Source organism: Spodoptera frugiperda, chromosome 9 (genome assembly GCF_023101765.2).
Source record: "Spodoptera frugiperda isolate SF20-4 chromosome 9, AGI-APGP_CSIRO_Sfru_2.0, whole genome shotgun sequence".
Lineage (NCBI taxonomy): Eukaryota > Metazoa > Arthropoda > Insecta > Lepidoptera > Noctuidae > Spodoptera > Spodoptera frugiperda.
Genome location: NC_064220.1, coordinates 7,395,263 through 7,422,654, shown reverse-complemented (window position 1 = coordinate 7,422,654; position 27,392 = coordinate 7,395,263). Strand labels below are relative to the sequence as shown.

General features: G+C 38.0%; 2 protein-coding genes across 2 annotated transcripts; one reads left to right on the top strand and one right to left on the bottom strand.

Moving 5' to 3' along the window:
• Window positions 1–49: 49 nt before the first annotated feature.
• LOC118271503 (NEDD8 ultimate buster 1-like) lies at window positions 50–13,823 on the top strand. The gene is made up of 13 exons (XM_050695776.1): window positions 50–294; window positions 642–901; window positions 1,280–1,380; window positions 1,896–2,017; window positions 4,877–5,034; window positions 5,610–5,806; window positions 6,313–6,437; window positions 7,112–7,275; window positions 8,671–8,839; window positions 9,369–9,458; window positions 9,938–10,049; window positions 10,844–10,931; window positions 11,399–13,823. Exons 1-13 carry the CDS (start codon window positions 169–171, stop codon window positions 11,523–11,525), a joined length of 1,839 nt encoding a protein of 612 aa, XP_050551733.1. The 5' UTR covers window positions 50–168; the 3' UTR covers window positions 11,526–13,823.
• Window positions 13,824–14,529: 706 nt separating this feature from the next.
• Window positions 14,530–27,069, bottom strand: LOC118271506 (TNF receptor-associated factor 2). The gene is made up of 11 exons (XM_050695777.1): window positions 26,742–27,069; window positions 23,608–23,770; window positions 21,579–21,692; window positions 21,045–21,187; window positions 20,325–20,538; window positions 19,541–19,682; window positions 19,025–19,194; window positions 18,431–18,626; window positions 17,884–17,999; window positions 17,317–17,472; window positions 14,530–15,990 (listed from the first exon to the last, which is right to left on the bottom strand). Exons 2-11 carry the CDS (start codon window positions 23,713–23,715, stop codon window positions 15,766–15,768), a joined length of 1,584 nt encoding a protein of 527 aa, XP_050551734.1. The 5' UTR covers window positions 23,716–23,770; window positions 26,742–27,069; the 3' UTR covers window positions 14,530–15,765.
• Window positions 27,070–27,392: the final 323 nt, after the last annotated feature.

Below are 27,392 nucleotides of genomic sequence, written 5' to 3'. Positions count from 1 at the left end.
ACTTCACAAACAAAATCGGTAAAGTCTAAGTGTCAAGTGTCTATGTCAGGTAACTGTCAAAAACAGAATAATTTCCTGGAAAATTGTATTGTTTGTTGTTATTTTGCGACTCATCGGATCGGACTCATCGTCCATTTATTTTGACGATTCATTGTGTCTCTAATAAAAATGGATAATAATTTACAACATGAAGATTTGTTGATAAAATTACGCGCTAAACTGAACCAGGAGAAGGTGAAATTATGGGAACCTCCGTTCATCACCCAAGATAATGAAATCACGCAAGATTTTAAGGTAAGAATTATTATTATGAATGGAATGTCGGTATAATTTTGAGTCTGGAACTTACAGTTCTACGAACTTCTGTTTCATTCCTTAGTTATTAATTATTTAATTACGTTATTCTTTATGCCTTTGTAGTTATATTTATATTGTTTTGAGAGATATAAACAAAATTAAAAATATAAATAATGAGCTTACCACCCGCGGCTTCAAAGAAAAAAAAAGAAAGTTAGCTAGAAGTAACTTTCTGGTACTTTCTGGTTTCGGGCTTTCATAGTTCGCCAGATAGTAAAATTATACTCCTAAAACCAATTAACAATAATAATATGATTAAAATAGTTTCAATACATGTCTAACAGGATATTTCGGCAAAATACGCGAAAGACCTCTCCTTGGAAACTGACGTAGTGCAGCAAGCTTTGCGGGAACTGCAGTTACACTCGCTGGAGCGGTCTAAAGACAATGAGGAGTTCAAGGAGACAGGGTTTGCCACCTTCAGGGTCAAAGCCACCATACCTGGTGAGAAACCCAAGATGATGAAGTTTCAGAAGAAGCTTGAGGGTCTCGGGTCTGAACTGATAGCTGCTATTGCTGCTGAGATTGGAGTTACGGAGAATAGGTATTTATTTTAGAATATTTCTTTTCTATATTCAAACAGAAGCTTCTGCCAGTGAATTCGCCCACATGCCCATAGGATAAAAAGTATCCTATCACCAGCTCATACTCTATCTGTGTACCAAATTTCATTAAAATCCATTCAGTAGTTTCAGTATTAATTGACATACAAACAAACAAATGTGTACATTTATAATATTAGTGTGATTACTGAAACTTTACTTCCAATTTGAACTTTTCATAAAGTACTTGAATTGTTACTATTTGTGTAAAAAAATTTAAACTCTCAAATTAGTATTTTTAATGCCGTCGCCGCCATTTTGTTCGCCTCTAGTATTGTACTTTGGATTTGTGTGACCTATAGTTTTGTTCTCACTTTCAGAGTGAAGTTAATATTCAACGGGAAAGTGATAAAGCCTACCCCTAGCTTGGAACAACAAGGGTTGAAGAATGGAGCTACTCTGATGGCTCTTGTGATGGCAGGTTTGTTCTTAAAGATTTTATTTTTTAAGCTTTGCAATTGCTACTGCTTGATATCAATTCCAATATAATTATCCATTTGCGAAAGTGTGTAAGTTTAATTGCTAGCTTTATAAAAGCGAAGCTTTGTGTATAATTCTGACTCTGCTATAACTTAGGATTAATAACTAACATAAAAACTAATCTATATGTATCTGATCTCTGTTTGTTCGCTCAACACCTTGTTGGAAAAAACAGGTGAGAGATATTAAATCAAGTTACAAATAGGAAGTCTTAAATCATGTTTTCATCAATATTAAAAGTCTAGTTAAAGCTAACTTAAAATATAAGTTTTTAAACTGGGATATTTACCATGTTTATTTATGTTTAAAAGTTTCCGATATTTCGGCACTGATGCAAGTGCCATGATAACGGATAAACATGGTAAATATCCCATCTCACGTTCTAATAATGGTAACTAAAAATAATACAAGATATACACTACTAATCAATATCATGCAACATGTCATGCTCTATAGAAACCCCGGAGGAAGTGAAGAAAGAGGAGAACATGTACATGGAGATGAAGACAGTCCGGGACGATGCCACGCTGCTGTCCGAGTATGTCGACGAGCTGGCTGATGATGAGGAGTATATAAAGGTCAGTCATCATTCAGTTTAGCTAAATGTGAAGTAAATAATCTGAAAGGTTTTCACGTCTAAGCCTATGCAAAAGTATGTTATTTCTAGCTAGATGCTTACCTAAGTTGAAAACCTGTTTTTAATGAAAATTACCAATATTATCTAAAAGATCAAGTAATTTGAAATATTTAACTGTAATCAGCGGCGGCCTTACCCATTGCGAGGCTCCGGGCGGCAGGTCTTTGCGAGGCCCTTTGTCCTTCGTAAAAAGTATGTGATGCGAAAGTAAGTCTGGTTGTTTGGTTTAGGTACTTGTTATGTTTGACGAGAAATACTAAAGTTATACAAATAAATAAAATTTGAGTTTTAAAAGATTTTACTTTGAAAGATTTGCAAAATTAACAAATACAGAGATGATACATTTTAAAATTGATGTTTGCGACTTTTCCTAAGACTAAAATTTTTAATTAAAACAGAATAATCTAACGAATGAGCTACGTCATTTTCGATGGAAAGAATAGCAAGGGCTGTAAGCCGATCTTGTGTCATCGAATTCCTCAAATATGTTTTAATGATTTTAAGCCTCGAAAAACTCCTTTCAGCAGACGCAACTGTAACAGGTGTGGTGGCAATAATTCTCAGGACTATTTCGATAGTGGGGTAAACTTCGGTTAATTTTTTGTCTATTATGTATTTTAGCACCGAGATAATGTCGTCGTTTCCTTCATACACACGAATGAACATATTCAGTTCTTCGTACAATTCATGTCCATCAATATCACATGATTCTCCTACTGTCATAGATATTTGCAAGTCGCTGCATCGTTTCAAAAGTTCACTATCACTAATTTCCTTTAATCTTTTTGTATTATACATGAAACCAAATATGCTCTCATGGTGTTTAAGTGCCTCAAACCTAAGATGACAGCTTGCCGGCACGTTGTCGACAATAACATAAAAATAGTTTATTTTGAAAATCTCTTCCGCATTCAATTCATGAACTTCATCTTTCCCTTCATAATCAAAATGCCTTTTTTTACGTCGTCTTCTGACTTCTTTAAACTGTCTGTCAATCTCATTTTCCTCGGCTATTTCTCTCGCTGTTACAAGAGATGACTGAAAACCATTTTCTCGATAATTATCGAGCCAATTTGTGAATGCGTCTAGGTGTTGTATAGCCACATCTAAGTGCATGTTTTTGCTTTGCCACATTTTACTTATAACATTTATTTTTGTAAGAATGTCATACCATATGACAAGTGAAACTACAAATTCGTATGTTAGTCCAGTCAAATAAGGTTAAATTAGGTAAGAATCTCGGAATGCGAGATACCCAGCTGTAATTTTGTATATACTTGTATATTGACCCCCTAAAACTTGTCTCAAAACCTACATATGGTAGAGTGTAAGCAACCCTTAAAATTCGGGGTCAAAGGGCCCAAAAATCGTTATTTTTTGTGGATTTTCGAAATATCTCATTTCCTATGGGTTTTTGGTAGTTGTATTCAATAGCAATATTGTGGGATACAAAATTCTCTACAACTTTTGTTTAAACTTTTTTTTTATACGGTGAACCGTTTTCGAGATAGAGGGCGGAGAGCGCGCGGTCACTGCATCTCTTCAAAAAAAAATTTTTTCGTCTAACCTATCTGTGATGGTTGTCTATGGATAGGACATTAAAAAATACGTCATGGTTCCTAAAACCATTTTTCATCAAAATCAATCGTTTGAAAGATAGACGCTTCGGGTATCTCGAATTCCGAGGTGAATTCCTAATTTGACTGGACTATGTAGTCATTTCCTTTTCTATAGAATGGCATTCACTGACCAACTGACAATCCGTTGTATTTTCTGCTAAATCCTTTAAAGCATCACATATATCACTTAGTTGGTATTTAACGGCCTTCACTGATGCCACCCTGCACTCCCATCTAGTTTCAGAAAGTGGTTTTAGCGATAACGATTTTACATGAGCATTTAAAATAGCCCACCTCTGACTTGAGCCGGCAAACAGAGTGTACAACCTTTGTAGCAAACCAAAAAAAGATTTTGCTTGGACACAAGACGATGCTGCATCTCCTAGGATGAGATTCCAACTATGACTCCCACAAGGTTAAAAATAACTACGTACGCTACGCGAACCTGAATAAGTAATTAAGGATCAAAATAAAAAGTTTTAAAAAATCTATATTTTTTTAAATTTGCTTGGGTTGTGTAGCGCGAGGCCCTTGCAAGAGCGAGGCCCCGGGCGATTGCCCTGTTCGCCACCCCTAAGGCCGCCTCTGACTATAATGATTAAGCAATGGTATTTAATAGGATTGAGTAAAATATTTTTCAAAGAAATGTTTTCATAGCTTGTGTATACGCAGCTGAATAAATATGTGTGTTCATTAGATTTTGTGTATAGAGTATTTAACCTAGTTTTTGTTCGATACAACTATTAATAATATTATAAAAATATTTTGTTTTTACGAAAACCGATTTGATTTTGGAATCAATGATGGACTTTGTCGGAAAATTAATGTGATGATGCCTGTTATAGGTAGGTATAATGGAAAAAAGACATAGTTATTGCTCTGACTGAGAAGTAATTGAGGATAACGGCAAAATGTGCTTCTTGACCCTGATCATATTGAACCCAGTGTATATGTAATTTCATGTTAATACAGGTGAAAATCGCAGTTTTTGTTTTTATTCTTAGTTTTTTTTTTTGGGAGCTCATAAATCACACCTCACGTCCTAAGTGAGGCGTAATGAAGTGTTAGACTTTTACTGACTAAAAATTCCCCGTTAAATAAGAGTAAATAACCCCATTCCAACTCCATCTCGCTGTAACTTATTACGATTTACCGCAATCTCAGCCGATATATTGTTACAGCTGGAGGACCAGTCGGGCGCGACAGTAGAGCTGCCCCCGGCGGAGCGGCGCGCGCTGGTGGTGGGGCTGGCGCTGCACGAGCGGGGCCGCACCGCCGCGCGCCACCACGACTACCCACTCGCGCTCGTACTCTTCCTCGAGGCTGACCGACAGCTCAGGTCAGTGTACTGTGCCAAGGTTTGACGTACACACCAACTCTAAATACTGACTACTTACCTATTATTATATCACTATCTTCACCATCAGCTTGTTTCCATCATACCTGTTTGGTTGTTCACTGCTTTAGTATGTCACTGAATTCAATTTTTCTACTCTTCGCATCTAAACACTCTAATTCACTAATAGCGTTCCTCTTATAAAGAAAAGAAATGTCTTAAAAAGTTAAACACCTTTTGGTCTCATATAATACAAAGCCGTCAAATAAAAACTATGACGGAAAAGACACATAGTCCTGACTATCTAGTCAGGACTATGTGTCTTTTACATGTTGCCCCACACTAGGATTTTCTCACACACACAGGAGAAAAGACATTACAAACACACAAGTTGACACACATGACACCCAGACTTGAAATAACAATTTGTGGATCACACAGATTTGCTCCGTACGGGAATTCAACCCGCTTCACGTTGCACGGCAGCCTATTGCCCAGCCACCGCGATAACCGTACAGTCAAAAGTTACTACCAGTCTCTCTTTATAAATAGTTTTATAACAAGTGTATGTGGTACAGCGAGTGTCGGTCGTCGATCCTGAAGTCGGTGGACAACTGGGCGGTGCTGCAGCTGGACGTGGCGTGGAGCTACCTGTGCCTGCGCAGCCTGCCGCACGCGGGCGACGCGGCGGCGCGCCTGGCGCGGGCCGAGGCCGCCTTCAAGGACTCCTACGGGGAGGACCACGCCCGGCTCATCGCGCTCAAAGGCAGTGCTGGTTAGTATACTGTAGTGTAGTATAGTGTAGTCGTCATCAACGGCCCGTGTCAGTCCGCTGCTGGATTATGGGCCTCATCTACTTATGACAGGTTACAGATCGCAGTTTAAAAGGTTTTAATAGGGATGATGATTGGGTCAAAAATAAATTATAATAACTTTTCAATACAATAAAATACTCAAAAATATTCACATTCTCATTCATAACTTTGATGAATTATTGAATTTTCGATATTTTCTAGCTAAATTTCTAGAAATAAGTCTGCTATTTGACGTCAAAAACTTATGACGTCATAATAGAGTATTTCATACAAAGTTCATAGAAAATATCGTTTTTGACGTTCCGAAAAAGTTTTGAATTTGTCTGGTAGGAAACATGCCTATTCATCAGAAGACGCTGCTGTCTGGTGTATGGTAAATATGTATACCTAGTCCTTTAGTCCTCTTTCTGACACACACAAAACATAGAGATAGTAAGTACAAATATGTTCTTATAATATCTCCCAGCGAACGAGCGCGTGCTACTGATGCGCATGTACCTGCTGCAAGGCATCGTGTGCTACCACCAGAACAAGCGCAGCGAGGCGCGCGCACTGCTCGCCAAGGCAGAGACCGAACTCAACGCGCTCAGGGTAAGTGGGTATTTACGTTTACAGTACAGGTTCACTCACTCACTGTGTCAGTTAAAATATTAACATTAACTTGATTAGATCTTGTGGCTTAGGTATTCTTGAAGTAACTTGACTAGTTTTAAGCTACGGTAGGGGCTTATAGTTGTGAAAAGTATGCGTGACCAAATAGCGGCGAGGGTCAAGCAGCAATTTGAAATTGTTATGTCAGTAAGTCATAAATAAGAATTAGTTTAATATATCACACGAGAGTTATAACACGAATGTCGTATTAATCCTAGTTAGTTACCCACTGTCACTGTTATTGCGTTGTAACTTACTTATAACAAAGCTGAACAGGACAGTACAGAGTGCTTGACTGCCGCGTTGGTCGAGTGGTCGCAAGTGCGACTGCCGAACAAGGGGTCTCGGGTTCGATTCCCGGGTCGGGCATAGTATTACTGGGGTGTTTTCGGTTTTTCGAAAATTTGTCAGTAGTAACACGGAGTCTGGAATTGTGTCCAGTATGTGACAATAGGCTCATCCCCTATTACATGGGACTTATAACAAAAATAGTGAAAAATGGGTGTACATTGTATGGCGGCATTACATGTCGTAATGAGCACCTCTGCCTACCCCTTCGAGGATGAAAGGCGTGACGTTGCGTTGAGAGTACAGAGTCCCCCCCCCCCCCGCAGGTGGACGAGGAGTCGGTGCTGACGCTGATGGAGCTGGGCTGGTCGCGCGCGGCGGCCCGCGCCGGGCTGCGCGCCGCCGCCGGACACGTGGACACGGCGCACCACTACCTCGCCGACCGCCGCGCGCAGCGGGACCGCGCCCGGGACGCGCACCGGAACGAGAGGTACTACCCACACGGACAGTATTTAATAAAAAAACAATCAATACAAGAAACACCTATTTACTGCAACTGAGCTGCAATGACGGACAAACTGACTGATAGACTATTATTAATTTCTATATTTATTGACATTTCAAAAGTACCTAAGTATGGTTTAATTGGAATAAATAATTTGACTTTATAAAATGGGACTAATTCACCTATTGACAGTTAGTTCAGTTTCTACCCAGTTGAAAGTGTGATGAGCTTTAATATGCCTTGTACTCCACATTCAGTACCAAAACACTCAGTATCTTAAAATAAAGATATATATGTTACAGCCAAAGTAATAAATCTTGATATTATATATACTGTCTAGCAATTATATATAACGACTACTCAATTTAGATAAAGTGATAAATGACACAAAATTAATCACATTAACTAGCAATTTTATATACTATCTTCGAAGACTTGGATGCAAGCAAACATGCAGCATGTAGCAGGCAGGGTTTCTGTCATGGCTCCGGCGCTGCGGGCCTCCGGCGGCCCCACGCGTGCTAATCGTCGCAGACGGCTTTCGCTCACCACCGCAGCTTCGGCTTGTTGGCCGGCTTCGCCGGCCAGCCTCAGCCGCGGTGACTCGCTAGCAGCCTCCTGCTCCTCAGCCCGCGGGCCGCCTCGCTCCTACGCGCCTACGCGATTTTAAATTACACTCTAGGGGTAGGACAAACAAGACTACGTGGAGTCGGTTTTGTAGCAATTCGGTTCTGTCACTAACTTTTGTTGCACAGCATATTAAATTTTTAACCAACATTATTATTTAATTGTTACAGAAACTATAGCAAATTAGTTTGATCAGAATTATGTATGGGGCACTACAAGTTCACTACCACCATTTCCTACATAAGTCATTAGGCCTACTAACGTTATGCGAATCAAATTTATGCCAAAACAAATTAGTGTTTGATCTTAAAGACTAATTTTTATTCTTACAATTCATTCTTACTAGTAAGAGTCTTGTGACATTTTGAGTTACACATGTATTATTACTTTGACTAACTCGGACTTCCTATTATGAATAATGTCCAGGTAAAGTGATTAATTTATTACATTATCTAGTGAATTTGGTATTTATATAAAATTATTCATAATGATCAGTCATTATGAATAATTGCTATTTAATCACTCTGACTGTAACATATACTTAATAATAAATAATTTTGTCACATAATATATCTCAACTAATCTTTATATCAATACACCATATTCCAATCATTCTGACCTCTAAACATGACATTTTATAAACAATCCCGCGAAGCGCTTCAAAATCAAAACTAAAGAAATATATTTTCTTGACATATAAATCTAGTGCAATCTCTTTTAAAGTAATAAATAACCTCTTGATATCTCTCACAGACAGCGTCGCCTACTAGGTGTGTGTGAGGACGGCTCCCAAATAAACCTTCAACTGGTGGAGGCGCTGGTGGGTATGGGATACCCGCGGGGCCTCGCCATCTGTGCTCTCAGGAACTCCAACAACCACGTGGCCGAGGCTGTCAGGCTCATACAGGAACAACCTGAACTGGTAACTAGCTGCTATCCTTTAATAAACAAACGCTTATTTTCATTTTGTGCATTAACAAATATTTCTTGAACATAGGTACCACTATACAATGTGATAGGGTTGAGACTTCTAACCCGTTAAGGCTGAGTACTACATCTAATTTTATCGACAAAAAAAATAATATGGGGGGTTAAACCCCTAATTGAAAATATTGAAAAATAGTGATTTTTTCGGTAAAAATAATTCACAAATGATTTTTTTCTCACCAAAACATCATCAAACATATGAAAAAAGTAATGAATTAGTTAGCCAAGGTTATTAGCTACCGTTTGTAGTTTTTTTTTGTTTCTACGACGCATACAACCTTTGATATCAAAAAAACAAAAAAAATATTAAAATAGCCATAACTTTTAGGGGAGGGGATTTGACCCCTTCGACCCCCGACTTTTGTCGATAAAATAAGATGTAGTACTCAGCCTTAACGGGTTAGAAGTCTCACCCCTATCACATTGTATATATGTTCATGAGTTTAATATGATTGTTGTTGCAGTTGGAAGACAGCGACAGGTCCTCGGACGACGCGTCCACCATCAGCTCGGACGACTCCAACATCGTGCCCGACAACAAGCTCGTCGCGGAGGTAAACTAGAAACATGCATCAATATAATGTTACATAGTACTAATGCATTTCTTTGAGGGGAGTACAACATAAAATGACTTAATTATTATGTTATCGGCTTACTCACGTAACTGTTTGACGAGTAACTCGACTAGTTTAGTTCGGTGTGCTATATAGCATGGCTTGATACTAGTCAAACAGTTACGTGACTAAGCCGAAAACATAATAAAAATAGTTTAATAAGTCTCAAGAAAGTTATAATAAAATTATAAAATGTTTTCTCACCCTTTGCGAGGCGAGGGGGAGTGTCAGAATCTTAACTAATTAAAAACCACCCCGTTCCTACTCCTGGGGCCTTAGTCTGCTATTACAATTGTGTAAGAATGGTCGATCACTGAGCAGTGCGAGAGGGACGGAGCTATACAACCTTCATAGCTCCGTCCCTCTCGCACTGCTCAGGTCTGAGGTAGTGTGTGGTAGTATGTATCCCCGTGTTCCAGCTGGAGGCGATGGGCTACGACGGGGCGCAGGCGCGGGCCGCGCTGCGCATGTCGCGGAACCACATCAGCGGCGCCGTCGACCGACTCGTCGCCGGGAACGGAGTCGTGCACAGTCAGTATACAGGCTCGCTACTTGCATACACACGTTACTACTTCATTTATTATTCTGAATTCAAGAGAAAGGTTCATATGTATAATACATGCCTATATGATGATATACATCATTGTCAAATCTTTTCTTCACACAAGCAGACAGATAAGTAGGATATATTGACACACATAAACAAAACCAATTTCTATTATACAATGTGATAGGGGTGAGACTTCTAACCCGTTAAGGCTGAGTACTACATCTAATTTTATCGACAAAAGTCGGGGGTCGAAGGGGTCGAATCCCCTCCCCCTAAAAATTATGGCTATTTTAATATTTTTTCTTTTTTTTTGATATCAAAAGTTGTATGCGTCGTAGAAACGAAAAAAAAACGACAAACAGTAGCTAATAACCTTGACTAACTAATTCATTACTTTTTATGCGTCGTTGATAATGTTTTGGTGAGAAAAAAAATCATTTGTCGAATTATTTTTACCGAAAAAATCACTATTTTTCAATATTTTCAATTAGGGGTTCAACCCCCCATATTGTTTTTGTCGATAAAATTAGATGTAGTACTCAGCCTTAACGGGTTAGAAGTCCCACCCCTAAAACATTGTATAATAAAAAAATGACATTAGTAGTAAACCGTGAATATTATAGTGTCTGGTCGATTCCTGGTTCACTAATTACAATAAACAATTTTATTTGTTTCATGCCAGAACGATCAAGGGCTGGTAAATATACAATGTGTCTAATTAGGACTATAATTGTAAACACCGTTGTATACTAACAAGTTTCCTTTCTATTTGCAGGAAATGATGACCCTGAGGACCCGTCCACCAGTGCAGGAGTTGTCTCTAAGAAGAAGAAGACTAAGAAGGAACACAAGAAAGACAAAAAGTAAATATTATATTTATTTTTTCTAACAGATAGTTTACGTGGGTCACCCCCTATTACATAGGACTCATAACACAAATGGTGAAAAGTGGATGTATATTGTATAGCCCCTTCGGGGATAAAAGGCGTGACGTTGCATCATCATCATTTACGTGGGTAAGCCATGCTTCGGTACGAACGGACCGGCTTGACCGGAGTTATACCACGGCCTCATACAATTCACAGAACTGGCGTGAATCAACGTTTGCGTTGTTGCTTCATATTGATAAGGTTGCTAGAGGACTCTTGTATTGCGGGTATCGATGACCGGCGCCGAGAAAGTAAGCGTGGTGACAAAATTACTCTGTCAGCACACGATTACGAACATTAAAGTGTTTAATTATGGGTAGACAAGCTCCATCGTAGACCGCATCATCGCTTACCACCAGGCGAGATACTGGCCTATTGTAAATATAATAAAAATATTTCAGGAGGAAAGAGCGGGATCAAGCTCTGCGCCGCCTGACGGCAGCTATAAAGACTGAAGAAGATGACTACCTGGACACCTCCCTCACTGAGGAGGAGGAGTTCCTCGCACAGTACAAGTCACTCCTCTAGACTGACCTCACTATGGTAACTACTCATAGTCAGGGTTATCCCTGACAAAATAAGATCTCGTATTTGTAAACATCGTAAAAATACTATTAAAAAGTTTATAATTTTTTCTCGAAGCTTTTCGAGAATGCCTGACTAATTTCGAGCCATACCGGGATCCTTATTTAGCTACCCGACAGTTTTCGTGCTCGAAATCAGTTTATTAGTGTCTTATGAAAAATCAATTTTATTTTACTTGTTTTGATTGAAATTTTTAAGTGTATTAAAATATTTTAAGTTTATAAATTGTGACAATTCGAATCAAATTATTGAAAGATAAATATGAACTATCCTAGGAAACACTATAATAATAATCCTTTGACGTCTTTGTACACACATTAGTGACTAGATGTAGTCTTGCAATGAAATATACACCATATCTCATTTATAATAAGATTCATAGTACTTCTGATTGAACTGACCAAGTCTCGTCGGTAGTATCTTCAGCATTTATATGAATATCTATCTTATGTATCTAGAAATAAGTATTACTATACTATGTAGCATTTACTTTTAACAACTATTTTGAAACTCATCTATCAATTAGATAGATGCAGTTTCAAAATAGTTATAATAGAGCAGACATAATTATGTTGACTGTTACAGACTAAAATGTTAAATATGAACTAATAAGCATATTACTGACTAGCTACTCCTAAGCTGCATTTTTATTAACCATAGCGTAATGTTTTATATCCTATAACCTTCTTCGATAAATGGACTATCCAACACAAAAATAATTATCTAACTTGAACCAGCAGTTTCAGAGATATACTCGTTCATACAAACTGTAGCTTCATAACGACAGGAATACGTCGAATTTACAAGTCACCTGTATATCTATGTATGAAATATCTTTGTACGAGCTTTCTACTCGTGGTAGTGTCTTATAGTCTAGTATATAATATGTATGTGCCTATACGTATGTATGTATTGTTATTATGTCAAAATGTTCAGATTTTTATAGTCTAAAGTACTTTAAAGTGAGCAGTTATCGTTTGTCCCGCGTCCGCGTGGTTTTTAAAACTATTCTCGTAGAAGAAAAGAATAATGAATGACTTGAATAGAATTCAAAGTTGTATTAGCTCTTACCGCCGTACTCAAAGTCATTTAATGGTTCCTTAAGGTCTGGGACCTTAGCAATTGTTTTTGGAACGAAATCATTACTAAGGTATGGTTTAAGTAATCATTAAATGTGTCTAAGTACGGCCGTTGGACTTAAAATTACAGTTTAAAACATTTTTGTAAAAGTGGTATAAATTTGGCCAACAGCGAACTTTATCTGACTAAGTGAAAGATGAGCAAATATACACAAGTCATAATCAACCCTGACATTTGTTTACCGTAATTATATAACGAAACACTAACATACTACTAATTTCTAATCTAAGCCCCATTCAATATTAATACATTTTAATATTAATAAACTGTGTGTCTACTAAAAATAAAATATACTAATAATAATAATTAACCATGAAATGTAATCAGTAGTTTGTGCCCCATTTGTTGTTAGGTATGTAAGGATCTACTTAGAGGAGAACTTTTTAAATTGTGTTTGTGTTAGTAGAAAGTAACTGATCGAGTTTAAAATATTTGTAACTAGCGCGTTCGCGTTCCTGCGGGATAACATGTGGCTTATTCGTTATTTCAGACCATAACCTCTTACAAATATGACCTCGATCTCTTTACCCGTTTTGACGTGACGGAGTAACAAACAAACATACGAACTTTCGCATTTATAATATTAATATGATTGGAAAGCAATTATTGTACTAAATATATGACAACTTCTTCTGAAACCCTTTTCACCCCTCTCTTTCCCTCTCTCTTACTCATCTTTTATGAATTTAAAACATGAGAAATAATGTCTGGCGCGAATGAACCAACCAATCAGAGAGCCGGACGCGCTCTCATTTCGATCTCGTTAAACGTAGAACAAACTTACTAAGGGTACAGGTCTAAAAAAAGTTCCTTCTCTTATTAAAGTAGCTATAGAACTAAGAACATGAATAAGTTTCATACACCTCATTAGTACTTATTCTTATGACATGTAGTGCCATGACACCATAATATAATATAAGATTAGTTTTAAAATTATCACTAGTATACATTACTTTAAAAATATTATTATTACGTCCTTGCGAAATTGTTATATTTTCAACGAAAAATATATATTTTTCTATTAATTTTGTCCTAATTCTATGTATAAGTAAAATACTTAGTTGGTGTAATTAAATAAATAAATAAACGATGTATACAAGGTGGAAGTCTTTTATTTTTAATTTAAATACAAATTAGAGAGTCTACAAGTTGATTGGATAGTCTTATTAATTTCATTGGTGGTGCATTACATTATATACCTAGTCGTGATGTTTATTATAAAATGTTAGAAAGAAAAGATGGATAGATAGTGTGAGGAATGATATGCAAAAGTAATAAGTTTGTGTCATCACATTCTGATGTAATTATATCGTCAGTGTGATAACGCCTGATAGGGAAGAATGCTGATGATAAGTAAATTGAGATGATACATTTTTCAGCGTGTGCGCATATAAGCTGTGAATGGCTGAATCTATGCTACTGGTTAACTTATCTTAGAATTTGTTTTGAATGAATGATATTTGTTCATACAATTTATAATAACTAATATAAAATTATTCATATTATATCACCTAAAGTTCTGTCGAAATGTTTACAGATATGTTTGTTTGTTTGTTTTAATATATAACAATTAATTAATGTCTAACAAAAGATAGTGTGGCGACACTTTGATAAGTGACAGATGACAGAAGTCGCACATAAACTATCGACGAGCAAATCAACGGATGACGTCACAAATATCCTGCATCGCACATATGAAGTTTGCATGCGAATTAACACGGATAGAACTCCCATTCAACAGTTGGGCAGAAAGCCCGCCAGGCATGATCACCTAATGGTCGGAGGATATAAGATTTTCTTAAACTTTACTCGCTGTTCCCTAAAGTGGTTCTCTAAGAAAAGGAGGATGTGGCGCCACATTGACAAGTAACAAGTGACAGATGACAGAAGTCGCACATAGACTATCGACGAGCAAATCAACGGATGACGTCACAAATATCCTGCATCGCACATATGAAGTTTACATGCGAATTAAGACGGATAGAAAATCCCAACGAACAACAGTTGGGCAGAAAGCCCGCCAGGCTGATCACCTCGCCTGGTCGGAGGATCCTCCTTTGCTTAGGGAACTTTACTCTCAGAGTTCCCTAAAGTGGTGACCCCGACGTGATCGAAAGCAACCTTCACGGAGCAGATCAGCACCGTCATCCTCATCGCCATCTCCCTCACCCATCACTTCTCCGCTGAGCGGTAACCAAGTCGCAGCCAACCAGCATCCTCGGCCTCATCAGGGACCACCACACGCTACATCGAAGATATGCAGCCTGGTTCTTCCCTACGGCCTCATCAGCGTCTAGGCACAGCACTCTGCACACGGTCTGAGGACGTCTTCCTCCCGTCAACGCAGACGCCAGCCACTACGCACCTACCCTCGCAGCATCAATTCCCCGACTCACCGTGGGACACTGCTAGCTTCACTACTCCGACTCACTGGAGTATCACCCTGCACCGCTCACCCGACTCACTGGGCATTCAGCGGCACAGTTCCGACTCACTGGAACTAGGGACATTCTACACTGGCTCTGGCACCGCTCATCTCAAGCATCGACAGCCGTCTCAACAGGATCGACCTCCGGTCTTGGGGGGGAGTGATGTGGCGCCACATTGACAAGTAACAAGTGACAGATGACAGAAGTCGCACATAGACTATCGACGAGCAAATCAACGGATGACGTCACAAATATCCTGCATCGCACATATGAAGTTTACATGCGAATTAAGACGGATAGAAAATCCCAACGAACAACAGTTGGGCAGAAAGCCCGCCAGGCTGATCACCTCGCCTGGTCGGAGGATCCTCCTTTGCTTAGGGAACTTTACTCTCAGAGTTCCCTAAAATAGTAATGATCGTGATCATACAAACTGATATACAATCAAACACTGTCTAAGCACTTAACTTTGGCACATTGTACAAATTATTTATTTATTTAACTTTATAAACTTTATTTTTAGCTGAGCGATAAACATTAATCAAATCACTAGATTTTAAATTAATTAATCTAGAAATAAAGGCGAATTATCTAGGAACAAAATAGTCCTAAAATTACTGATTAACAATAAATTCAATAAACATGACATCATTCTTAACATATTCGAACTTGTCCAGACTAGTGTGTGGTATGAAGATGTACTGCCTCTTCAGCTGGGTGACTGACTTGTCCAGGGTGTCTGAAGACTTGGTCTTCTCATCATCACCGCCGTCATCGTAGTCATGTCGCTTGGACGATGATTTTCGCTTCAGTTGCAGTGATTTCACTATGTCCATTGCCTAGAAAAGTAATTTTATGTTAGGAAATAGAGGAAAACATTACGTTTTTGAAAATGGTTTTGTCATTGTTTTTTTCAGTTTTTTTCTATGTACAGTCAGCATAGGTATTTACTACGCAGATAAGAAAAAAAGATGAATTTCAGTGTCAAGACAGTAACCATTGGTTGTCTACTGAACCGACCAATGGCTATAAAAGATGTAGGTTGCTTAAAAACTATATAATTAAATATTACAGTAGCTATATAGAATATATAGTACAGTAGTAGTAAATAAAAAAATAGAATAGTAGTAGTAAATCCATGCTACACTCACTAACAACACAATAAATTACATTATTACAATAGCTATTGTCTCTTTTATTTTCTCATCTGTATAGTAAATAACTGTGCTGACTGTACCTACATAATATTATAATGTGGGTAGCTTATACATTCCAGTGCTAAGTACAGTGGAGGACAGAACCGCCTGATCATTTTAAAATTTTAGTGCTTGAACCTAGCAATAACATTTAGCCATACTACCCAATAAATGTCTCATCAAAAAGAATAGCGATAATGTCGCAGCTTAGTGATACAACACGTATAATCCCTTAGTCAGTGGTGCATTTGATGTTGTTCTGCTAACTGCACCGGCGGCGGTATGGTCATGGGGCGGGGCTAGAGAGCGGATCTTATCAGGTGCAAGCAAACATTAACTTAGTGGTGGTCAGGCGCATGTGACCACCATTGTACCTGCATATATTTTTAATATACATAGTTTATTGAGCATCAGATCAACGTTATAGTGTCTTGACTCATATCAAGTGTTTAAATTCAATGGTTAAAGTAGTAGATTAGTCATAAATTCATTTGAATGGCTTAATTTTGTGAATAGGAACTTTTTATGTGACCACTTGTAAAGAGGAAAATTAAGTGTTTGTATGTGATTGAATATTGAAGCAAATCATTAGTGGTTTTCTGAGAAGATTAGTTTAGGTAAGTACTTTTCAAAATATTGATTTTTCAATCCGTCATCGTCAGACCTACAGCTCTACAGGCTTACTACGTTAGATGGGAGAAATTAGGTTTTAATCCGCCTCAGTTTGGAATTATTACAACCACCACATTTTCTTATTAAAACGTTGTCTCACACTAGGATTTTCTCCCGTGTCGTGGATGCGTTTACAAACATACAAGTTCACATGCACATCACACCAAGACCCAAAACAACCATTTGTGGATGACACAAAGAGTCGCTCCGTGCGGTAATCGAACCCGTTACACGTAATACGTCGTGCGGCAGCCAGTTGCGCCGCACCAATCGTGCCGTCAAAGTCAGACATGTTACCTGGTTCCTGTTATTGGGCTGGTCTCGGAGTACGATGTTGATGTTCAGGTCGCAGGGCCACTCCAGCAGAGCATCGTACGGTCCAGCCACCAGCCGGACTGTTGACGTTATGTGGCGACCCTTCCATTTGCCGATACCGTTCAGGTTGATTTCTGCCTGAAATACAAAGTCTAGAAGATTAATACCTATAAGTTTAGTAGCAAGTATTAGAATATTGAATATATACTTAGGTATATTCGCTGTTGAGCTATGATTGCAAACACGGACACGTGAGATATGCCATCAGATTATCTCCTGCACCTCATAATCTCATCACTGTCTCATAACGTCATCATTAACAGTCCGTCATAATCCACTGTCAGACTATGGGCCTCCTCTACATATGAGGTGTCTCTTATACATGTATTGAAGTTTAAAAGGTTCAAGTTCATTCGAACTCCCTGGTACTGCCCCACCTTTATCAACGTGCTTCCTTCATCTCACGCCTGCATGAAGAGTAGTGATGGTGAAAAACTGTTCTATTCTACCATCACTACATGGCAACAAATATCAGGAGAGTACTCCTACCTTCAACGTGTATCCATACTTGCTGGTCCGGAAGATAGGGCTGCTCAGCACGGTGTCGTTCTCCTTGGCCTCCTTCATTCGAGCCAGGAACTTGTCTATCCTCCATATGAAGCGACCTGCAATATTCCAACCAATGGCTTTACGACTCATTCCACACCCTTTGATCTGTGTTTGTTAACACATCCACAAGAGTACAGTTTTATTCATTTAGGTAGTATGCCAATTATTGTAGTTTTTTTTATACAAAAACGTTGAATCCATGATGTAGGTACATAATTTATTTCTATAGGTAATATTCTGCTCAATGGGATTCACTTAAAGGCAATAAGTTTATGACTAACTTTGCACCAGAAGTATCAAGTTATCATTCATCCACTGAATAAAACAAGTTTCGGATGTATCACGAACAGACTCATCCTGAAAACACAGACGCAGCAGGCGAATGTTGACTGATAATGGTGGTAACATCATCTACTTAGCACTAGGTAGTCCGTCAGCTCCCTTGGCGGCCTATCCCATTAAAACAAAGAAACCTGAATCAACTTACCGTCCTCAGATCCCAGCTCATTCCTATCGAAGGTGACCTTGGACTGGAAGTCAGCGAGCTCGTTCCTCATCTTATGGTAGGACTTGGTGAGGGCGCGCAAGTCTCGGAGCACTGCGTCTACTTTCGTGGAGTGTTCCGACAACTCTGCTCGAGCGTCCGCTGTCGCCACTTCCAGTACTGCCACGCGGTCCATAGCCTGGGCGATGATGAAGAGATAAGTATAATAGGGTTGGATAGTATACTAGGGTTGTAGGAAGCAACGCCAGTGGTTTGTTCCTAACATGATATATAAAAATAAGTCGGGTTTTGCATTCGGTGGAAAGGTCTCCTCTCTCGCCGGGTTTGATAGTCGTGTATAGGTAGGTATGTTTTGAAATTGCTTTCTTAAATGGGACAAGCCTGCCACAACCTCCCTTACCGCTGCAACTCCTGTGAGCCAGGATCTACAGTAGATACAACCATGAAACACGGGAACACTGAAGACCGGTGAGTCCCAGGGACATGAATGACTATCTTGAATCCCGCAACGTAATAAATCAGAAGATATTATTAAAGGGGAAGAAACATTAGAGAAATTGGAGGAAGAATACTCACCGGCCTCTCATCAGACGTGGCCTGCAGCTGCATCCTCAGCGCCGACAGGTTGGCGAGCTGCTCCGAGGACCGCCTGGCCTCCATCAGCTCCGCCTCCAGCGCCGCGCGGTTCTCCGCGTTCCTCTCTCTCTCCTCTTCCACTGTCTGCCTTATGTAGTTTATTACTTCCTCTAGAAAAATAATCATCTTCTTTAGCTTTTTGGTCTTTAGATATATGATAACCGGGATACTTACCATGTTTATTTATGTCTATGAGTTTCCAATATTTTGGCAATGTTGCAAGCGCCATGATCACGGATGAACTCAACTCAAAGACACTCATAGGCACAAATAAACATGGTAAATATCCCGTCTTAAGTTCTAATGTTAGTGTTAGTGACCATGTCAGTTTAAAAACTTAGATATATGATATTTTTGTCTAATTCTTGTCTTAAAATGTTTGTATCAGTTAACCTCTAGACCTGTTATGGAATATATGGAAAGTTACCAAAATTATGTTTACAATAACACGCATACCAAGTTTGTTGACCGCCCTGATCCTATTGTCATGTTGTGTGAGCGCCTGCTCCAGTAGCTCCCGCTCGTGCTGCTCGTGCACCAGGCTGCTCACTGCGCTCTCCAGCCTCATCACTGTAGTCAACTGCTGGCTTTGCAGCTCCTGAGAGAGAAGATTTATTAAATATAATATAATAAATTATAATCCAAAATCTCTAAAACTATCAAAGACAGAAGGTCTACAATACAAAAATCTGTAAAAACGAAAAAATTTAATGTTTGTCACAGTTTAGGCACTTTCACCTTCCTTCTATCTTTCCTGAGAAATACAACCCGGGTCTTTTCAAGGTCAGAGTAAATAGGTACTTTCTAAGTCTATGTGCTCCATCTTCGGCCACATCTTCGCTTCGCCGTCCTGGCAGTAAGCGGGTTGGTGGCCAAACGCAGACTTATCAACGTTAAAAAAATATGAAATGTGGTTAGACAGACGATAAGTCCGACTAAATTCAAATTCTAAGAATCCTAATTCATGTAAGTAAACAACCACCATTACCTGCGTGCCTATGCGATTATTATCAACAAAAGGAAAACGACGACAATACGTCGAAATACAGTTTCTTTTATTTTTCCAGATAACAAAACATGTCTGCATTGCTGTCTGTTTTGTTTCGTTTTTATATTTTAAGTAGGAAGCACAAGATCTGATTTGACATTAGTGAAGTTTACAGCAACAAACCACATAACTGGCCAACTATAGACATGTACCCGCATAACTCTTCAAAACCGAAAAGCTTTAGCAAAATACCTGCAGTGCTAGCTGCACATTGGCCAGATCATGTTTGAACTGTGCAGCCCAGTTGGCAGACCTCTCGGCTTCATCGTCTACCGCTGCCCTCAAGGACACGAGGGTTGAAAGGAAGTGCTGGCTGCGTTCCTCCACCAGAACCAGCTTCGAACGAATGTTCTCTATCTCCGTCGACTGCACGTCGCGGTGTCCTGACTCTTCTGTTAGGACTAATCTGGAAGAACGTGGTTATATGCTATAATATAAAAATAAGTCGGGTTTTCCTTCCTGACGCTATAACTCCAGAACGCACGAACCGATTTCCACGGTTTTGCATTCGTTGGAAAGGTCTCGGGCTCAGTGAGGTTTATAGCAAATAAAATTCAGGAAAACAGGGAAAATCATCGGTGGCGAAACGAAGTTTGCCTGGTTTGCTAGTAATCTTATAGAATGGACGAGCATGGTGTAGATCTTTAAATAAAGTATTGATTGGACTAAACTTAACATGGCCGATTAAACGAAAATTGAGGTTAATAAATATCATCTCTTACTTGTTGTAACTTTCGTGAGACATACTAAATTAATTATTACGTTATCGGCTTACTCACGTAACTATTTGACGAGGAACTCGACTAGTTTAAATATGAATATAGCCTCTAGCATGGCTTGAAACTAGTCGAGTTCTTCGTGAAACAGTTACATGAGTAAGCCGATAACATATAATAATTATTAATCTCTTACTTGATGGAAGCGACTTCCTTCTCCAAATAGGACACGCAGTCGTCGAGGGGCACCTGTCGTGGAGACCAAGTGTGGTTGGAGACTGGTACTGGTGGTGGCGGCGCCGGCGCTGGCGCGCTCACGTGACTCGACGATGTGCGCGTCTGGAACCAGAATTAATATGTTTGCCTTTATTTTAAAGTAAATGACTGCCTTGTTGGCCAAATGATTGCAAGTGCGACTGCCGGGCAAGGGGTCTCGGGTTCGATTCCCGAGTCGAGCGAAGTATTGCTGGGCTTTTTTCGGTTATTCGAAAATTTCTCAGTAGTAGCACGGAGTCTGGAAATGTGCCCGGTTTATGGCAATAGGCTCACCACCTATTTCGATGGAACTTACAACATAAAGTGTGAAAAGTGGGTGTACTTTGTACAGTGGCATTATGTGCCATAACGTGCACCTCTGCCTTCGTGGATAAAAGCCGTGACGATATATAAAAAAGTGTTGAAAATCTATTAACTTGGGGAGTTACATTTTAGAATGAACCCTTAATTCTACCTTTTCCATCTTGGGGCAGTCCTTGACGTGTGTCTCCTTGTGCTTCCTCTGTATCCAGGCTCCGCAGCGCAGCGGGCACTGCTCCAGGATACTGCCACATATCTTCAGGTGGTTCTGAAATATACCAACAAAACCTATAGGTACTTCATTTAATCGAGGAATTAAAGAAACGTCATTATCTTGTTAGTTAACTTCAGATTCGAGCTAATTATTATTTGGATAATTTGGGCTTATTGAAAATGTATTTAATGTATAAGTATAAAGGTAAATAATAATACCTGGTGTACGTGATGGCATTATTACCTACATGCGACTATGTGAAGAAGGCAGAAAAACTTAAAACTTGAGAGGGCCAAGCCTAAGAGCCAATTCTATTGCGTTTCCATTAAACCTAACTAAAAGGTCATCTTTGACCGTCAATAATGTAATAAAACTTTTATCTGTTAGTCCCGTACTCAGAGATATTTAATGATTACTTAAACTATTACTTAGTAACGATTTTGTTCAGAAAACAATTGCTAAGGACCATGATTAAAATATGTCGCTGAGTATAGTGCTTAAACGCACTATTTACACGTTTCAAAGTATAGGTAGATTCGTATTCGCATATAGAAGAGCGTGCAAGAAACCTAATGTCACTTAATAATATTGACACCAACCTTGCAGTTTTCCGATAATACCAAATGCAAATAACATTTATATCAATACTATATCTATTTTACAAAGAAAATCGATACATCGCCGCTCCTATTCCACATCATTGACAAGTTTAATCATTGTACCATTGGGCAGATAGGAGATAAGCAGCTATATCCTAGATCTTATCTTCAGAATGTGTGACAACAATGCGGTGCTTGCTGCTGAAATACATGTGTTTCACAACGAATGTACTGTCATAATATAACAACGTGTTGTAGGTAATGTTACCTACGAGTAATGTTCTAAGAAGGGATGAACAGCGTATTTTTACTTGTCCCTTCAGAAAATAAAATGTAGGTAACCAATACAGGTATAGATATCACTTTTTCATCGACTTAAAAAAAAAGGAGGGTTTCATTTTGTATTTATGTATGTTTATGCGATTGTTTTATCGTTTTGATAACCGATTTTGATGCGGTTTTCAGCATAATATTTTTAGACTTTGGACTTCGGTTTTACGGACTGACTGACTTAAAAAATGGATGCGAAAATATCTTGTTGTCTGTTTTATTTGTAAATGGCGAGCGAATCCCAATTAAATGGTTTTTAAGTTCGATTACCCTATAAAGTACCGGGTCGAAAGGTAGTATTATTGTTTTTTTTTTTTGATATTCATAGTAACAGCGAACTGTGTTAGCAAGAAGTCGGCAGCCAATTACGTGGAACTCCGATACAAAACTGATGTTATGTATAATGAGTGTTAAACATTTCTAGGTTAATATACCTTTATACCATAGTATCAAAATGTCTGACCTCATCGCATATTTTATTTCTACAAACATCTGCCCAAAGATAGGCACCCCGTCACTCAGGTATCGAGTTGCGAGTATACCAGGGCAAATTCCATAGCCAAAACGAACTCGAATTATATTACAGTTGTATCAAGAATACCTTATAATAATACACTTTGATATTTTTAATACGTCTTTTTTGAGCTATAAAAATCATCCAAAGACTTTTCCCGCCTTAGGTGAGACGAGAGATAATGTCGGGCTCTTACTGACTCTTAACCACCCCGTTCCTACTCCTTTTAGAGCCGGAGCCCCGGTAACCCGTTGCGTTTTCCGCAGCCATACGTCTTAAACTAATCTTGTTAAATTGACACCAAACTTTTTATAGCGTCTCTAATGAAAATATTGCTATTGTTGAATTATAGGCGTTACACATAAAGGAATAAATTACAATTTTACAAAATCCTGCGTACCCAGTTTTTCTTTAGGATTTTAACGATAATGTTATTTTGTTAATTGGCCAAAAGCAGAAGTATATGTGTATATATTAGTCCATATCTCTTTTAGTGAAGCACATGTACCCATTCACCCATCCGTACCTGTAACTGTCCCATTTCAAAGAGTTCATTGCAGAAGTAACAAGGACTGTCCTTGGGCCCCCTCCCCGCCGTCCCGTCCACACTCTGACCCAACCTGGTGAGGCTCATCCTGGACTGCTGCCCTCTAGTCTGACGGTGCGAGTGTCATGGCCGCTCCATAGTTCTGGAATTATGAAATTAATAATTACCTGCATCCAAATTCCTTCTTTGTCATTTTAGTGAATAAGCCTTTATAAGATTAAAGACAATAAAAAGGTTAAAATAAATAGTAAAGCTTGTTGCCTTTTTTATTGTACCTATAAACCGATAAACGAGCAGGCGGATCTCCTGATGGTAAGCAATCGCCTCCACCCAGGTACACCCAAAACACTAGAAGTTTTTAAATTGCGTTGCTAATCTTTTGCGGGTTAGGAATTTAAGGATTATTGGGGAATCGGGGATTGGGAAGATTCGGAAGGGGAGTAATTGGGCCTCCGGTAAACTCACTCACACAACGAAACACAACGTAAGCGTTGTTTCACGGCGGTTTTCTGTGAGACCGTGGTATCACTCCGGTCGAGCTGGCCCATTCGTGCCGAAGCATGGCTCTACTATACTTGCCTGTAGTTACATACATGTTATGTATGCGTGTCTAGAGACTATAAAAAATATCACAATATGTCAGTAATATGTTCGATCTTCGTGTGTCATTTTATTAGTCACAAAATGCTAATTCCAGATGCTATATTTAGTATTAAGTTTCGGAAAATCTACAATTCTTTTTCTGACTCAGTAAAAGTACGAAAGTAGATATTTTGTTGTAAATTTAGATTTTTTGCACGGTTGGCGTGGCAGCCGGTAGCCCTGTCATCGCGCCAACCGTGCAGTCTTATTCTATCTCTTCTCTCCCTGTGTAAATAACACACCTAATGCCGTCGTCCATTACATAAAACTATTCTACGTAATACTTGTAAAATAGTCGTGAGAAAACTGCAGTTGCATATGGCCGCAATATTTACACAGTATATACGTAACTATGTACTGACGCATGTACATATGTTTGCTAAACATATTTTAGCACATATAGCTAATATATACTCAATGTATCATGTCCAGTTTCTGATAAATCAATCGTTTAGTGGTAATGTCACTTTATTTATGCCTCGTTGGTCGAGTGGTCGCAAGTGCGACTGCCGAACAAGGGGTCTTGGGTTCGATTCCCGGGTCGGGCAAAGTATTACTGGGCTTTTTCGGATTTTCGAAAATTTCTCGGTAGTAGCACGGAGTCTGGAATTGTGTCCAGGATATGGCAATAGGCTCACCCCCTATTACATGGGACTTATAACACAAAATGGTGAAAAGTGGGTGTACATTGTATAGCGGCATTACGTGCCGTAATGTGCACCTCTGCCTACCCCTTCGGGGATAAAAGGCGTGAAGTTGTGTGTGTGTGTGTCACTTTATTTAAATCAACATAGAAACCTAACTTGTACTGAAAACTTCATAGCTTTTCATTAAAATTACGGGATAAACATTTTGATGGCTACTGCAGCCTGCAAACTGCAGTATTATACAATTTTATATCGCGGAACGCATCACTAACCGACATATTCTTTTGTTACACACATTTTTGGGTGTTCTTTGGGGGCAAACCGTGATGCTACCATTAAATATGTACTTAACTTGGCAAACAAGAAAAACTACTTATTTATTAAACATTAAACTATTTATAATAATAATATTATAACTATTTATAATAAGAATTATATAAATATACAAAATATATATATATATATATATATATATATATATATATATAGTTTACAGAAATGAATATTTAAGTTAACTAATTACATATGTTAGACATTATGTATGTTCACCTCTAAAAATAGAGATATGTTTTATTGTAAGTATAAATTTAGGACGCAGACCTTGGATATAAATATTTATATCACCTATAAAAAACTGTGATTATATATCATGCACACATACACATGCTTCCTATGTATAAATAATACACTTCCCCCTATCACACACACATTGAAACCTTAATCTCAATAGTAACACTGATATGTACTTTACTATTATTTTATGTATTAGTCCAAGTCAGCTTATACCTTGTCTGTATATCTACCTAATTTCTATCTATTTCTAAGTTTCAAGTTCGATTTACAGATTGGATGACCACATTTTTTTAACCTTATCTTCATTAAAAATGTATGTTTGTAAACGCACTCACGACACAGGAGGAAATCCTAGTGTGTGTTCTTAAAAAAAAAGAAAAGATAAAAAATCATTTATTTTAACACCACCAATTATGAAATGTCAACTACTAAAGAAATAAATAATAGTCTGTCAGTCTGTCTGTCTTTATTTCAGGATTTATTATTTATTTACGTGATCTTATATTAAGTTATTTTGTCCATTAAATACTCTGAATTCAATTTAGTATATAAAGAAACTCACAAAGTTACAATATAAACAACAAAAGTAAACAACATACTGCAAGAACATCGTTTTCAAATCTGGGTTACATTGCACCAAAATATACTGATTCATTCATCAAGCAGTTTAATAAGTAACTACCTATAGATACATATAGGTAGGTATTTTCATAAGCCAGCACATTTTTAGCTTACTAAAGTGTAAGATTCTTAGCGTCACTATCACTATACTTTTAAAACCAATAAGTGCATTCCACAATGTCGTATGTCATCAACCTTATTTTATTAAACGTCAAACACCTTGTGCAATTCCAATTATACATAGGTATATACATGTATATGTAAATATAGTTAATGTACCTACACTTAACTTAGGTTAAGGTATTTATTTAATTTCTTCCACATTCATCAATTATTTTATTAATTAAACACATATTCTTACCAGTTGTGTATGCTACTCGTACTAATAATGTGAAAATTTGTTTGTTTGGACATTTGTTCGTCAATCACGCTGAAACTACTGAACGGATTTTGATGAAATTTGGTATACAGACAGGTATGACATACTTTTTATCCAACGGGAACGCGGTTGAAACCAATGGCAGAAGCTAATTAACTACATAATGTAAACCACATTTTTTTAATAACTATAGAATATGATAACGCAAACTTAATTAAGTAGGTACCTAGAATATAACTTGTTTAACTCACCTTAATCCTTAAAATAATCCAACAACAATACACTATGCTTGAAAAACAACTGATATTACACACAGCACAGTTCAAACAAACACTTGAAACTGAAAGAAGTATCAATCACACAAAATCCATAAAAGATAAAGTAATTCTCGTAAATTCTATTCCATCAATCACTTTAAATACACACCGTAACTTGTTTGAACCGAAAATTGTTTTACAAAAACAATTCTCGGAGAAAAACAATATTCAATATTGTTTTTAATTATTACTATTTTTTTGTGAATTTTATTTATTTTTCTTTTACAAAAGGACTGTTGTTCGTGGAACCGTTTCCATTATAGTATGGATCTCTTTGTCAGTAACACAGTATCTAATGAATCATAGCTGTTATCGTTATCAGTGATACCTGATACTGGGCGTTGTTTGGCTGTGATAACGGTAACGCTTCGCAAATACTAACTACTCTGTGATCAAATAATTTTGTAGGTCAAGGTGCATTGATCCGTGTCAATATTTTATTTTATTTATTGATTTCTTTTTAATTATTGGCAGTTTTGTGGTGTAGTAGATAATATTTCAAGGACGTTACAATTGTTTACTGTAGTTGTGTTTTTTTTTGTTTATTTTTTTTTAATTATTTAATTAAGATTGTTTGTTTTGTTT